Below are 15,677 nucleotides of genomic sequence, written 5' to 3'. Positions count from 1 at the left end.
GAGGAAGGAGAGCAGAAAGGCACCATCTCTTGGCAGGCATGTTAAATGGGATGCTACTTTGCTTTTCATCTTCTAGGCCCTCCTGACATAAATGTTTCAAGCACTGGCTGCTTGTGATTGATGGCCTCACCTGGTTGTGGACTGTGTTGAGCTGGTTGTTAAAAGTCATGGTCAGGTTGGTGGATGTACTTGGGGCCACATGGGTGATGAATGGTGTCTTGCTCTGGTTCACCGTGTCGTACATATTCACCCGCCGCTTGCAAATCTCCATGTTCTGGAAGCAGGACTTGACACTGCGCGGGGAAAGGGGGGCAAGGAAGGCACAGAAAAATCAACCAGGCGACTCACACAGGTTACAGTTCATCACAGGGGCCCTGCAATAGGTCTCCATGGCAGGCTTAGCACTTTCTAGGCTCTCAAAGCCCTTTGCTATTTTATGTAGGTCTCTCTTAACTGTGAGAGTCAGAGTAACACTGCACTGAAGAAGGCCAAGATGAGAGCAGCTGCCCTGGGACTCCTGGGTGCTCCCACAGGTCTCTGCACTGCAATACAGGTCACTAAAGCAAGGCAAAGTGGCTGCTCTTTAGGGGACAGGGCAAGATATACAAAGTGGCTATATTAAAAGACTGAAAGAGACTGAAAGCAAGAAAGAAAGAAACGTTTTTTTTTCCTCATGATAGAGCCTGAGAGGAAAAGAAAACTCATGCTTTTTGCCTCAGCATAAGCATAGCTTTATGTGCCTTTTGCAAGGAAAAATTTTACTGTTCTTGATCACTGAGACCCCCTAAAAAAGTCATCCTTGTTCCTTTTAAATAGTTGTTCACCAAGAGCTGAGTCCAGCTAAGCAGTTAAAACATTGCCCCTGTCTGGCTAAACACCTGTGCAGACGCTTATCTCGAAGCATGACATCTCCTTTTGCAGTCAATGGGACAATTAATATCAAAAAGTTATTCCAAAGCAAATTCCTCAGTGCCCCGAGGGAATCTGGTTCTGAGGTTATCTCACACTGAGAACTGGATCTCTGGGGGAATGATTACAGCTTCTTCCTCTACACTGCCTTTCCCTTAAATGTTATTGATATAGCAATGGAAATTTTGAGAAGTATCCTATTTTGTGCCCCAGTAAAGGAGATTAAATACTCTCTACATTGCTAGAGCACAGCAGGCATCTGGTAGATTAAACTGTCCATATTTCATTAATTAGAATACCAAAGCATACAGAGGTTAAGAGACAACAACACAGTGAACTTGGGCAACACTGTATTTTTAGTACAATCTCACTTTTGATATCTGAAAACCAATACAGATTTTCCACAATTCTTCCACAATAACTGGTTTTACAAATGTAACCTCAGAGTCTGAAACACAACCTCAAAGTATAAAGGTATTATTTTATTTCCATTATCCAAACATGAAGAAAGAGCAATTCCAAGCAGTAAAAATCAGCTGTATGCTGACCATTGTGTAATGAGCTGAACTGCTGGAGGTAGGGGGTATATCCTCACATCACTTTTAAGAAACAATGGCCCTTCAAACCTTATATGATCCCTAAGGTTGATGAAGAGGACCTAGATCTTTTTATCCCTGTCTTGTCTCTTAATCACATGGTCACCTCTCTTATCCTACAAGTAATATCCTGGTAACTGGATCTGGGCCATGAACAACCTGCAGACAAGCCAGGCTCAGGACACTGTGCACAAGATTTCAGCATTATGTGCATTCACTTCCAGAACTATACTTGTTGGTCACAGAACATCCAGCAAAATCAAACACTTATCAAATAAACACAGAAGGCTATTGGATCACTTCTTTTCAGTCAAGTATGAATAATTCTACCTGCACAAAGAAGAAAGCACTGAGAGGAGTATAGGTTCTGTACATGGTGAATAGTGTGTGTCACCAAATGGTTCTATCTAACAAGAGGTAAGCTCTACAAATGCAACACCAAGTTCTCTGGCTTTACTTTAAAAAAAGGTGGGAGAAAAAACCAGCAGGGACAAAGCAAAACAGACAAAGTCTGAGGAGAACTCAGCAATTTAAGAGCCAGGAAGTTAAATATGTGAAATGGGAAGCTAGGCTCACTATGCTGTCTGCTTGTAAGAAAGCAGAACAGCCCCTCTTGCACTGCTTGAACTTGCAGCCTCTCTGAAACGTGCCACAGCAGAGATTCCTCCCAGAAGCTACAGCTCCCATGTATTCTCACTTTTTCTGCTGCCCATTTTATTTCCAAGAGAGATTATAGCTCCCTGCATCTTTCAAGGCTTTGAAGTTTCTATTCTGCAAAGCACAAGTAATCTAAGACAAAAGCTCCATCCACTTGCCATGCTGGTTACAGCTTACTGCTCCCTCTGCCAGTCACTGATTCCAGCATGGAGGGGCTTGTGGGGTTACACACCCGGCTGGCACACCCTTGGTATTCAGAGTCGTGATGCTGAATTCTTTGTTTGGCTAAAATTCTCACTGCTGTTGGCCCCAATGATATTTTCAATCTTTCTGGGGCTTTGCCTGAGCAGCCACAAGTGAGCACTTCAAAAATGAAGATGTGGTTATGGACTGTTGGGTTAGTGGAAAGATTTCTGACGGCAATGCATTAGCTCACAAATCTCTCCTATCTTACACAATCAGCTCTTGCACAGTCAGAAGGACTGTTGCAAATTAAAAGACTTTTGTCTATGATGCTCACTCAGTATTTTTGCTGTCATATTTTATTCATGATTTTTTTTAATATGAAACTTTACTTTTATCCTGTTTAGCACAATCATGCCCCATCTTGTTTTCATTTATCACTTACTATCTATTTATAGGTAGCAATGCACAAAGATGGCTGTGCAGGCTAAGTCTGGGTCTACACAGATCGTGCACCCACTACCTTCTGGTAAGCAGATGCTCTTATCTTGTGATAAATGTAACAAAAAGGCAGCTACAGCTCCTTCAAAGGGGGAAAGCTACCTTAAACAAACTCAAAATACTGCAGCCACCCATACAGGCAGGGGAGCTGACACAGTTACCTGTTGCTCTGCAGCTCTTCAAGCAGCCTCCTTAGATTTTGTACCTGAGCTCCTGACAGCCTTTAAAACACTCATGCAAATAGCACCCAATGAAAGTACAGCATTGTGCCAATAATTGTTCTCCTGTCAAGGGGAAGGGACAGCCTGTGAAAGCACCTGGATATGCTAAGTGCTGTAAAGCAGGATGTTCAAAGATAAGTGTCCTGAATGCTTTGTAAAACTCCCACTATGTGTCTGCCTTCTCCACTTATACCTGAGAAGCCTATCCCTGTGTGAACTGGACATGGGCAGTGGGCTGGGGACAGGTACCCTGCATTTCAGGCTGCTGTGCTATGTGATGCAGCCTCCAGAGAAGGGCAGTGAGGCTTGAACATGTGACTTCTCATCTCCATCAGGCAGTGGAGCCCGTCCTCATTCTACATGTGTCAGATGAGGTCAGAACATGGTATTTAAGGTGACACAGGTGGACAACAACCAAGCTGAAATTTGAACTCCTCATCCTGGTGCTTATGCCTGTGAAACAGCCTGCTGCAGATCAGCTTTTCCCTTAAAAAGCAAACAGCCCCAAGCTGACTCCTGGCACGATGGGAAGGGTCGGCTCCCCACTGCAGATAAGGTTGATTACTCCAGTAACAATCAGGACTATATTACTTTGAAATAGACTGATACTTTCAGCACTAATTGCATAATTTCTTCTGCATTTTAATGCAAAAATATGTAATTACTGAATATTTACATAATTAATGTAGCACACACTGCAGCGTTTTAAATGCCAAGCACCTACAACACAATTCTTGCAACCTTGAGTTGGCAATCATCTTTTTCTTCTAAGCAGGAAAAGATTAAAACTTAGGGATTAAACATCTTAAAAACCCCTCAGATACACTTGGTCTCCACCACAACCAGCTCTCCTTTTCAAAACCCAAGGGGAACAAAACCCACGTACTGTGTGCTGTGAGGGAAGTCGAGCAAGTGTGTCATGGTGACAAAGGGGTGGCTCAGAGTTTCGATGGGGGTTATCCTCTTATCCGCGTCTATCGTCAGCATCTTCTTCAGCAGATCTATGAACTCCCGCCGGTCTGCCTTCTCCACCAACATATCGCTGCCCTCCAAATCCGTCGTCATGTTCACCTAGAGGAGAAGGGACAGGAGTGAGTGCTGAAGGGGAAGTGCACATGGTCAGGTCTCCAGCAAAATGTGCTCACTCCTTCTTGGAGCACACGCCCTGCCAGCCTCCCTGTCCAAAGGAGTGGCTGCTGAAGAGCCACACTGTTGGAAAAGACTGAAACAGGAAAGCCTTATAAATATGATTGTCTGGCAAAAGATTTTGAGAATACAGAAACTATAAGCAAGATTGAAGTGAAAGCAAGCTTTGAGATACCTTAGTTACTGAACAACTGGAAAACAATGGTGTGGTGGACTGAAGGTAATCCCCTTTTGATGAAACAACACCTTCTGCTTGCAGACAGGCCCAAGGGTCAGGGCAGACCCTACTAGCTTGGCAGAAGGGGTCCAAAGAGTAGTTTTTAGGGTTTAAAATGTGACACAGTATGGTAATGTATTGATTCTTATAGGTTGTATGTAAATGCTATAGGATTTGTATCTTGTACTAGCTTGGTTAGTGAGAATTAGAATATTCAACACAGAAGATGATTTATTGTATTGCAACAAGAACTTCACGCTCTTACCCCTTTTACTCTCTTATGCTTTTGCTCTCTTGCCTCTCTTACTCACTTTCCCCCTAATCCTCTCTACCCCTCTCTTCTCTCGGGCCTGCTCCGAGCTGTGGCTGGCAGCTCCAAGCAGGGCCCTGCACCCAGGCCCTCTGCAATAAACCACAAGTTCCACAACCTGGCTGCAGAGATCTCTCATCTCCGTCCATCCTGACCATCCTACCCTGATGCTCCTACACCACGCCAAGCTCCGTGGTGGCCGCTCATCTCACTGGTGCATGTCACAGCTCCAGACAGACTCTCAAGTGTTCAGCTCGCCTGGGTCAGTGGCTAATGAAACACTTAGTCACCCTCCACTGAGGATGAACAGCTTCCATGTGGTAGCAGGCAAGCTCTGATAATCACAGTGTTTATCATATACTGTGCCATCAGATACTTATCTATGTGTCCTATGAGCAAAAAATATATAAAACACATAAAAATTGTCAGTAGGTTTATGAGAAACATCCCATTCATGTATCAGGAGCCATGAATTAAAGACTTGTTATATTATTTCATTAATTATCTGGTCTCCTCAGATTCCAGTCCTCTCTTCCTGCAAGCTTACATGATTTACTTGCTACAATGTCTAGACCTTGGTAGCACAAACTCCAGTTTGGTGCTAGTGTTGGGCCGGTTTAGCACACTGGTTTGTCAGCACAAACTCCTGTCACAGGAGTGGTTATGCTGGGATTAGCCCTCACAACAACATGGAACTGACACAGTGAATTAGTGCTTCCCATTCTTCCCCCAGCCAGCACACTCTTCTGTGGCCATGGTGAATGTTTCCACTGTCACCCTTTAACAAATGGGAATATTAAAGCACACAGAAAGCAAGTGACCTGACAGTGGTCATACAGAAGAGCACTGGAGAGACAAGAGAAAATGCAGGATTTCCACACTCAGAGATGTGCCTTAGCCACTTTCCAAGGCTGCTTTACTACAGCACACACACCCCTGTGTGCAGTCACTCCTACAAAGCAGCACATAACAGCAAATTTGGTAGGCATAATCCTGGTATTTTTCAGGAGCTGGCCCCAGAATAGGATACACAGAGAACTTCCATAATTCCCTTTTGTTAGTATTTCTGCAAAGCATGCAAACAGTCTTGCTGGTTACTCACCAATGCTCTTACCTGTGCCATATCATCCAAACAGTTGAAAATATACTTTCTTGCTTCCTTTGACTTAATCCCCGTCTCTGCCTCATGATCATCTGGCGTCTGCTCAAAACAGGACACAGGCATTGACCAACACTGCCCTGCAACCAGCTGCAGATTATGTGCCACTTCCCACATGTGCCTCATCCTGTCCTCATCAGGGACCATCCTGCCTGACCAGACACCATTTACAGCATCTCCACCATGGTTATGTGTCATCTTTTATGTCACAAGGCGATTTATCTCTTCTGTTTCACTTCTGAGGGTCCTCCCAACTATGGTGGGTCTCTTTCATCCATCCTGGCATTGAGGTACAGCATGCCATCCCAGCCAGAAGCATACAGGCCTCTCTCCCTGGGGACAGCATGGAGCCAAACCCACTAGCACAGGACACTCAGGGCTCACCTGCTTTACTCAAGGTTTTGACTGTAGAATTAAAATGCTTGCCTTTTTTCCCCCCTCACAATGAGTTAGATATTAGAGCAAAGTCTGCCCACTATGCACCAAATCATTGACTACTCAGAGGGTCAGCTCTGGACTTAAATTTCCTACAATGCCAAGCAGGTGAATTGTAGGCTCCAAATTTTGGGGATGGCAGTTTTACCTTGGGCAGTACCCACTCCTATGTCTGTGCTGCACTGCAAAAAGCAGAAACTTAGGCTCTGAGGTGACCTGAGTGTCTCCTCACTTCCAACCAAGGTGAAAGAAACAAGGGAATGTCTTCCTACCTTCAGCCTCCACAAGGGATATGGTGAGTCTGTATCCCTGTTGAAAAACCTCGTGGTCTTTGTCCCTGCACTTAACAAGTACTCTGCTGGTAAGCCCTGCGTCTGTGAAATGTAGCGAATCTGCAAGAGAAGGATGAGAGGTTACTGTTCATCCTGTGAAGGTCTCTGGAGGTCTTCCTTGAAGGAGTTCAGGAGGCATTTGAACCAAGAGAACACACAAAGATGTAGCATGTAGAGAAACTTGATGCCATAAAACTCAGTGCAAGGAATGAGAGGAAGAGAATTTCTGAATGGGATTCCCTTCATTTATCACATACAGCACTGGAAACTCACACTTAGAGTGCACTCCCACAAGTCCTAAGGATGAAAAGAAGAAAGTTCCTAAATTTATAAAGTTCAAAGAGAAGGACCCACACAGTGATTTCAATGGGGTGTCTCAACACTTGGCACCCTCTCCAGGACGTCATTTCAGCAATTTGATATTGGCTCTTTAACTTCTGCTGTTTTTCTTCCACCTGAGCACACAGCCTGTCCTAGGAGCATCCTGAAGTTCCAAACAGGATTATGAAGTGACTGCCTTTGAACTAAGGTGAAACATACACTCAAACCAACTGATGGTATGGAAAGTACTTGTCTCTACTGACTACATGACGTTATTTGGGATGCATCCACAAGCATGACTTCATTGGCACCCACACAGCTAAAAGATACTCTATTTCTTTTTTCAGAATCTCTAACATTTATTTATAAAGGAGAAAGAGTCTGTGATTACACAATTAAAGACTAATGTCACACATGCCTGAGGTGCCACACAAAACCTTAACTTTGGCACCTCCTGTCTCCTGCACGGCTTGATTCTGCAAAAATTGCTGCAAACTCTGCAAAACTACTAAAACCAGTCACCTACTCTCAAAAATGCTAGGCAAGAATGGAAACTGTTTTTGAGAGAAGAAACAGAGAAGGATAAAAACATTAAATACATGAAGGCATAAAAGCATAAAAAGCAGGCGTGCTTTCAATCACTTCCAAGCACTCAGGCCCTGGTTCACTGTGCATGGCTTGCTCAGCTCTGCAGCTCCTCAGGTCCATCAGAGCTCACACACCTCAGAGGCACCTGGATCCTGCCAATCCCAGCCAGGATCAGCCCCTATCCCTTCCCCAGCTCCCCAGGACCCCTCGTCACACTTTACCAGAGGAAGCTTTGTGCTGGGCAGTTAAGCTGGCCAGTAAGGTATGGTGATTTCTTTTCCAGCTGTGTGTTTTATGGCTTTTGGGTTGCAGTGAGGAAGACAAAGAAATCTACTTTTCATGCTTGGTATGTGATTTTCAAATGCTTGTAAGTTTCTCAGCTACATTTGATTTCCTTTAGAGTCACTAATAGCCCTGCTCTTTGCTGCAAGTTATTTCCCCTGCCAAATTTTACCTTTAGAGCTCTGATTAAAAAAATACTGGTTTCAAAAGAAAAGTCAAGAAAACATTTCAGTATGTGAAAAACTTATTTATTTTCCTGCCTTTTTTTTTTTCTTCTCTTTTTTTAAAAAATTATTTCCTAAAAGAAAAAAGACCCTTTTCAGGCTGCATTTTCAGACAGCTAAGATCAGCCTGAATACTGTGGGAATGCAAAGCATTCTACAGCCCTGGCTCTAGCTGCTGCTGCATTATCGGTTTTAGGACTACAAAAAGGGCATGAAAGCCTATAGGGAGAAAAGGAACGACAGCTTATATTAACTGGAAACCTACATCAATGCCAACATTCTCCTTCTTGTCATTGCTTTTAATATGCACTCTCATAAAAGGGGTTATGAAATGCAGCTGAGTTCATGCAGTTTCTTCTAACAAATAAGGCTTTATGCTGCACTTGCTGTTACAGCAGAGAACGGGTGCCTGCTCTGCTCAGTGAGGAGGGACATGCACAGAGCTCTCCAGTCAATGGCAGCATTGACTCTTGATTTTGATTTCACTCAGGCAGCCAGGTCTTAAAAGCCAGCATACCAAGCTGCACACTGGTTACCTGGAATAAATACCCAGGTGCACAATGACAATGTTGACTTGGGAGAGCAAGAAATACAGATCCATCATTAGCCAAAGTGAAAAAGTTTCCATCTGCTCACTCTGACAGGAGAAGAGAAAGAGATAGAGATGTGTGCACTTACCAGCACCCAGGGCAATATCCACACCCACCTGATCGTACTCTGAAGCTCCTGGGTACAAGGGCCAGCCCAAGAACAGCTCTGCAATGACACATCCCAAGGACCACATATCGATTGCTTCACAAAAGGGTAAACCAAGGATGATTTCAGGGGCTCTGCAAAGAAAGAGGTCAGAAAACATCAGCAAGGGGAGCAGAGCTGCTCAGCTGGCTTTGGGCAGCTGGTGCTCATTGTGAAACTCATAGAGCTGCCACCAACAAGTGTCACTGCTGTGACAGAGCTGAGGGACTCACTGGCACAGTGCCTGCTAACCAAACATCAGTCCGTGAATATTTAGCCTTACAGAAGAGTACTGTGGCCATATAGAACCAAGAGACAGCCTTACATCTGGCAGCACTTTGTAAAGGAGGAAACTACCCCTGCTTTCATCCAGCAAGTGGGAATATGAAGGCACCCAATCAAGGCCCCCACTCGAGGCTCTCAGGGCCAGCTCGCTGTCCTGTGGAGAACTGTGCAGATCCCCTGCAGTGAAGCATCCTCTGTTCACACAGCTCCGTGGGCTCACAAACAGCCAGACATTAAATAATCATTACAGGACTGGTATAAAAGGATTACTGACTTTTTATACAAATAGCTGTAACAATAAAACAAAGAAATAATTTAATTAGATCTATTAGACCTGAGCCTTTTCCTCAGGAGGAAGTAGCCAAGAAGCCTTCCTTTCCCAGTCTGTCCCAGGCACCTGATTAGATTTCCTTTTCCCTTTCAGCCCAAACAGCCAAAATGCAGCAGCTCTCTGGCTCCAGGAGATGCCACCAAAGCACCTCTGCTCCCTCCCCTTCCAGGGGAAATCTGTCCCACTGCCTTGGGGTGGTTGGAATCCGTCTCCACTGATGCTGTAAAGGTCTGTAGGGATAAGGTTAGATGAACTTGCTCAGCTCCAGTGGCCAAGGTGAGATTAAATGAATCCTGGCCTATGTGCCCCAAACGTTCTGCGTTTCAAAAACTTCTGTGTGAAAGAACCGAAAATATTTTCCACATACTAAAAACCTTATCACACAAACACCTTCCTTACTTATCCCACCTCTGCCTAGATGTCCACATGCAGTTATATGACAGTTCCTATTTATACAAGGATCTCCTAAAGCTTCTCTCCTGTTCTTGCAATGCTTCTAAAGCCCCAGCTTCTGGTGTCATAGCACGTACAGCAGGAAAAATAACTTACTCACCCATACTCCTCTAACTATAAAGAAAGAAAAACCAGAAGACAGAAAAAATAAACACACACTGATTTAAAATTTTCATAATTTTAAATACAGCCTTGGGATTTCTCAGGCCCTTATGCACATTTTGGAAATGCCTGGAGTTGGCTATTGAGCAAATCAAGTGCCACCAAGCAAAGCTCGAAATAGGACCCATGGTTCCTAGTTCCCCATTTGTCATCAGGATAAGATCTGACACTAGTGAGATCATACTAAGGATTACCAATTGCAGTGGAAAATATTATGTTTTAATCACACTATTACATAGTCACGTCAAGACAAGTCTTCAGCCAAGAAACCAAGCAAAATGGTGATTTTTTTCCAAAGAAGCAAAGACTCTGTAGCAAGAATCCATGCCTTGTCTTCAGTCCACAAACTCTCCCAAGTTTTGGGAGACTTGTAATGATAAAAGTCCCAAACTACCTCTTCTTAAACCAGCAACGCCGAACGTAAAAATTACAGGAAATTCTGGGATTTTAAAGTTAGAATTCTTTGTGCCATTCCCACAAAAACAAGTCAGAAACTTAAAAAGTCTTTACCCCTTCTAGCTTCATCTGTGCTTATCATTGTCATACCCTACTCCTCTTTAGCCCACTGTGACAAACTTTTTATTCTAACAGCAATCTCTCCTCATGAACAAGGGGTTAATTTTCCTCCTTTCCTCCCTATTCCGTCATCCCTGTCATCCCTACACACTACCCGACACCTAGACAAAATGCAGAGAGAAAAAGACAGCTATGGTGACCTGAATCTCATTACTATGTAAATCCTGCATTCAAAGCCATCTGCCTCTCCCTGCCTGCCTTCCACATTGTGAGGGAAATGTCCCTGGTCACTAATGAGAGCTCAGCCACAAATCGCCTCAACTTCAGGTCCCTCCCACTAACTCAAGTGGAGGGGTAGACTGTAGGGATATTCCCAACATGATTTTGTGTGGAAAACTCCCTCTGCATAAAAAACTACTTGCACTGCTGTCATATGCAGCACACACCTCCCCTCCTCTCTCCCCACACTTAGGCTGCCAACACCTCCAGACCCCTGCAAGAAGGGATGACCTAGAATTTGAGGTTCCAAAATCTCTTTTTTTTTTCTCCTCTTTGGCTGTCAAGTGGGTTTACCTGAAAGTCCCACTTTCTGGAGTAGTAAGGAGAGAATTTGTTTTTTACACACAGAAGAAGTTTTCAATCTTCGCTATTGAGGAGAAAAGCACAAATCTATGTCCACATTATTTAAACACAAAAAGTGCAACTAAACAGAGCATCACTCATTCCATGAATTCTAACAATGGTGAGAATGCCTGTGGGAAGGGGCTACATCTAGGTGATATGCTGCCTTACACACACCACAGCCGCCACGTGCTGTGGTTTTCTCCCAGCCTATATGTAATCATGGTGATTTTTCCATGGAGAGGGAGTGGCACTAAGACAAAAAATGTCTTGTTAACTTAATTAAACAGTCACTAAGACACCTCAAGAACAACAGGTAGTGGATGCCACACAGGATTCCAGATTTTCAGCCAGCAGATACCTCTTGTTTGCTGTGGGAAAGATGGAGCTGCAGTCACCAGGAGCAGTGCTCTTCCTGCCTGAAATGGCCAATGCCAAGCATTTTGGGGCAGGATGCTATGAGCTCTGTAATGAAATAACCTGTCCACTGACAGAATACCTTTGAATCTCCACTGGGGTGGTTATTGTTCTTTATTCTCAGTTATGGATGCATACATCCTTCTGCACATGGTATCTAACATGCAACTCCTCTCTTTCTCAACATAAGCATGTCAGTTTTTTAAGACAAGGTGAGATCTTGACTTCCATCACATGTTATGGCACAGATCTCCACAGGCAACCTTCTGCTTTCAATAGCATCTTAACTCAAGTTTTTTAAAGCTTGATTTTCCTTCATCAGGTTTAAATTTGTCACCTCTCATTTTGTGTTCACATACATTGGTTTAGAGGTGAAGATGGAAATGATTGAATCACCTGTCCTTTACCACAAGCTGCTTTTATATCTTTGCCTTGCTTTCCCATGCCTGCAGCAGCTTCTGCCTTCTCAGTGTATCATCCCATGGATGTTTCAGTCCCCTTCCACTGCCTGACCCTGCAACTCCTCTTCCTGATACGACTGCTTGGAGACAGGCTGAACAGCCCTAGAAAGAGTTAAACACAAGGATATTCCCCAGACTTATTTTACACTATTTGCAGAATGCTTTCGCATTCCAGTCTTCCCTAAGCTTAATATTTTGTTTGCTTTTGGAGTGACACGAGGCATTTCAGCAGATGTTTTATCTGGGAGATCCTCTGAGACACACAGTCCTTTCTCCAGAGAAGCTGCAGTTAATTTAGGACATACAATTATGCAGAAATAGTTCATTTTTTCTCTTCCAATGTTTACTGCCTTTCAGTACTGCACTGATCTAGTATAATGTTTTCTGTAATCTAGATCAAGTCCTTTAAATGCTCCTTGCTCTTTTCTGCAGCCTAACCTAAGACAGTATGTGATGTCTGCATGCTTGAACATTTCACTACTGGTCCAGCACTTTTTACAGATCATGAGTACATTAAATAACTCTGGTCCTAAAATGCACATGCAGTCCACTCCACAACTGACCCTTGTTTTCTTAAAAGCACTCAGATTTAGCTCAGCAAAAAAAAGGTGTAATTTTCTTTCCCAAAGGTAAAGAAAACAGTTTCCATGCCTTAAACAGTTCTTGTGTGGGATTTCTGCATTGTGCAGCTGCTAGCACTGTGTAACAAGGGAAAATGCCCTATGAAAATATGCACATCCAAGTATTGCAATCATAAAACGGAAGGACGATTCATGTGGCAGCAGATCCTCCCAAACAGCACTGAAATCTTCAGCAGATCTCTCCATGAGTGCACAGAGTAGTATTTTCTGTACCAACAATACAGGTTTTTTAACCCAGACCCACCAAACCCTTCGATTGTGGTGAGGGATCCTGTCTGACAGCACACAGTGGAGCCAGCTGCCAGACACCTCAATGCGTGCAGGAACATCCCCAGCTCCTGCTCTCCGCCCATTTCTTGGCTGTGCATCTGCAGCACTCCTGGCACAGCAACTCCTGCCTCCAGTACAAGGCACACTGAAGGAAAACAGAAAACTTTGCCCTCCTGTCCTTCCTCTCCCATGAGCTGCTGCCTCGATGTCTTCCAACAAAATGCACTCCCCTTCTGCATGCACAGGCACAACCTGTTCTACAGCTCACACAAATCTCACCAGCACAGACCAAAGCTTTAGAAGCCACTTGTCACCAGCCTGGGAAAGACTGAAGAGCCCTGCCAAGAGTCTTCATCTCCAGGACAAAAGCAGCCATCCCACCCCCATTTCCACATCTCTACCCATTTCCAACCAAATTACCTGCCTGGACAGCAAAGGGTGACCCTGTTCCTTGGCTCAGCAGTGAGTCCAGTCAGTCACCATTCTTTGGAGCCCAGTTGAAAGTGCCTGTGTACACCACAGAGCTCTGGTGCTGGTGCCCTGGGCAGCAGGGTCCCCGTGCTGGCAGCACCTGCAGATCCCCAGAGGCAGCAGTGCCACCTCATCATTTGCTTGCACCTCACACACGACCCCGTCCTGCTCTCAGGCCTGCTGCTGGCGGAGTATTTACTTTAGCAACCCTGCTTTGTGGCAGGGTAATTTCATTGTCTGGTGTTTCTGTCAGGAAAATTAATTACCAGTCTAGCTTGCTGGCTTTTTCACCCACACATCACAGGACATTAAAAACAGATGCCAAAAAAAAATTCATTTCCACAGACTCGGATTCAGAGAGCTGGGCTCTTTCTGAATTTTAAAACTTCCCTGCAAACTACCCTCCTCAGGGATAATTTACCACCTTTGGTAGGATCTCATGGCCAAGTGTGATAGTCTCAGCTGAGTCCTTCATGGACAAGTATAACCTCAGACAAAAATGTAACTCAAAGCTGGATGCTTGCTGGCACCTGGAGCAGAGAGTGCTCCTGCTCCCAGAAGAAGGTTGGGGGCAGCTGAAGGCAGTGCAGACAGAGGTCCAGTGAAAATGTCTCTGAGCTGAACACACAGCTCCTGCCTCACCTGCTAAAGCCTGAATGCTGGGAAGCAGCAGCTTTCACAGCTCCACTCAGGAAGCCCTGGGCAGAGGGAGAGGCAGGAGCTGAGCTCCTCTGCCCAAGCAGGGATGCACTGACCAGCTGCACACCCAGGCCTTCACCCCACTCAGAGCTCAGGCCTCCTCCATGCACCAAGATACCTCTCGTGAGGACAAGGAACTGCATCCTTTGTGTGTCTTACAAAGGGGTTTTTATTCAAGTGATGGAGCTCTATCCTCCTCTCAGATGAACCCTTTCTTTGGCATCTTTATGGACTCTTTCTCATACCTGCTCACTTGACTCTTGTATTTTGTGGAGGTGTCCACCTTTTATTGCCATGTACTGTAGAATGCAGAGTACCTTTAACTCTTCGGTAATGGAGGTGGAATGCAAAGAGAACCTTTTTTTTTGTTCCTCTGTACTTCTCAGACTCCAAATAATTTCTTAAATGAAAGGACGTAAAAGGAGACAGGCTCACATTCTGGAAGTAAAATACTACAGTTGCTATCTCCCTCACCCCTCCACTCACACAGACACCTGGAAGGGATGCAGACATCAAATATGGATGACCCCCAGACTAAGGTCATCCTCTGCTCCAGGGCTGGGCATCTGCAGACTTTTGTGTCTGTGATAAAGGCAGCCACCAGGGCCAGAGCATAACACACCTACAAGCACCGACAGTTCCTGCTTGCTCACTCCCCATCCCATGGACAGGAGAGCAGCTCCAGGCCCCACAGTGCCACTCAGCAGGGCAATGCTGGGCTCACCCTCACTGCTGGATTTCTGCATTTCTCCTGCATTCCTGAGCAAGGGACAGCCCTGGTAGTCAAGACTCACCCCAGAATATGCAGGCACACTAAGCCTTTCAGATCCCAGCATAAAGTTCCAACCACAGAGAGGCCAGTCAGCACAGGGTTATTCCTGAGGGAGGGAAAGGACCACAGCGGAATGCCACAGAATACTGTTTACCCACATATATCTATTGGTTTGAGTGATAAGGAAGGACAGTGCCACTACAGGGCTCCTAGCAGGCTCTCACAGGTCAAACACAGCTACACCTGGTTCCTGGGTGTAAGGACTGTGGGTGTAACCAGAGTCATTTCCAGGGCTGCCAGGCCACCTGTACAACCTCCACTAGAAGGGAGCTCCAACACTGCACTGCTCACATGGCTCTTGCCCATCCCTCAAGATAAGTCTGCAACACTTTAAAAAATATCTGAATCAGCTCAAAAGACTGGAAGCTGGATCCACTCAGCCTTCAGTGATGGTTTATGTTACAGGACATAAATATAAACTGGAGGCTGGTAACCAGTGAGGTACCACAGAGGTTTATCCCAGACTGGTCTCATTTAACATCTTTATCCCTGACCTGAGGGGGAGGCAGAGTGCATTCCCACCCAGTTTGTGGGTGATGCCACACTGGAGATATCTGGCCATGCACGTGAGGGCAGGGCTGCCACCCAGAGGGACCTGGACAGGCAGGAGACAAGGCCTAATGGGGACCTTCTGAAATACAGCCAGGAGAAATGCCAGGTCTGGCCCCTGGTGACAATGGGAACTGCTCAGCTGGAGTGGCC

General features: G+C 45.1%; 1 protein-coding gene across 2 annotated transcripts in view; it reads right to left on the bottom strand.

The window, feature by feature from the left end:
- The window catches only part of HIPK2 (homeodomain interacting protein kinase 2), a 128,017-nt gene that overhangs the window by 27,726 nt on the left and 84,614 nt on the right, over window positions 1-15,677 (bottom strand). For both annotated transcript variants that reach the window (XM_058804524.1, XM_058804525.1), the window contains exons 3-7: window positions 8,788-8,911; window positions 6,607-6,726; window positions 5,855-5,941; window positions 3,954-4,138; window positions 131-293 (exon numbers count right to left, since the gene is read on the bottom strand). In XM_058804524.1, the coding sequence (XP_058660507.1) occupies window positions 131-293; window positions 3,954-4,138; window positions 5,855-5,941; window positions 6,607-6,726; window positions 8,788-8,911 (679 nt within the window). The remainder of the gene's footprint in view (window positions 1-130; window positions 294-3,953; window positions 4,139-5,854; window positions 5,942-6,606; window positions 6,727-8,787; window positions 8,912-15,677) is intronic.

Source organism: Ammospiza caudacuta, chromosome 5 (assembly GCF_027887145.1).
Source record: "Ammospiza caudacuta isolate bAmmCau1 chromosome 5, bAmmCau1.pri, whole genome shotgun sequence".
Taxonomy (NCBI): Eukaryota; Metazoa; Chordata; class Aves; order Passeriformes; family Passerellidae; genus Ammospiza; species Ammospiza caudacuta.
This window is presented reverse-complemented; position numbering and strand designations above follow the sequence as displayed.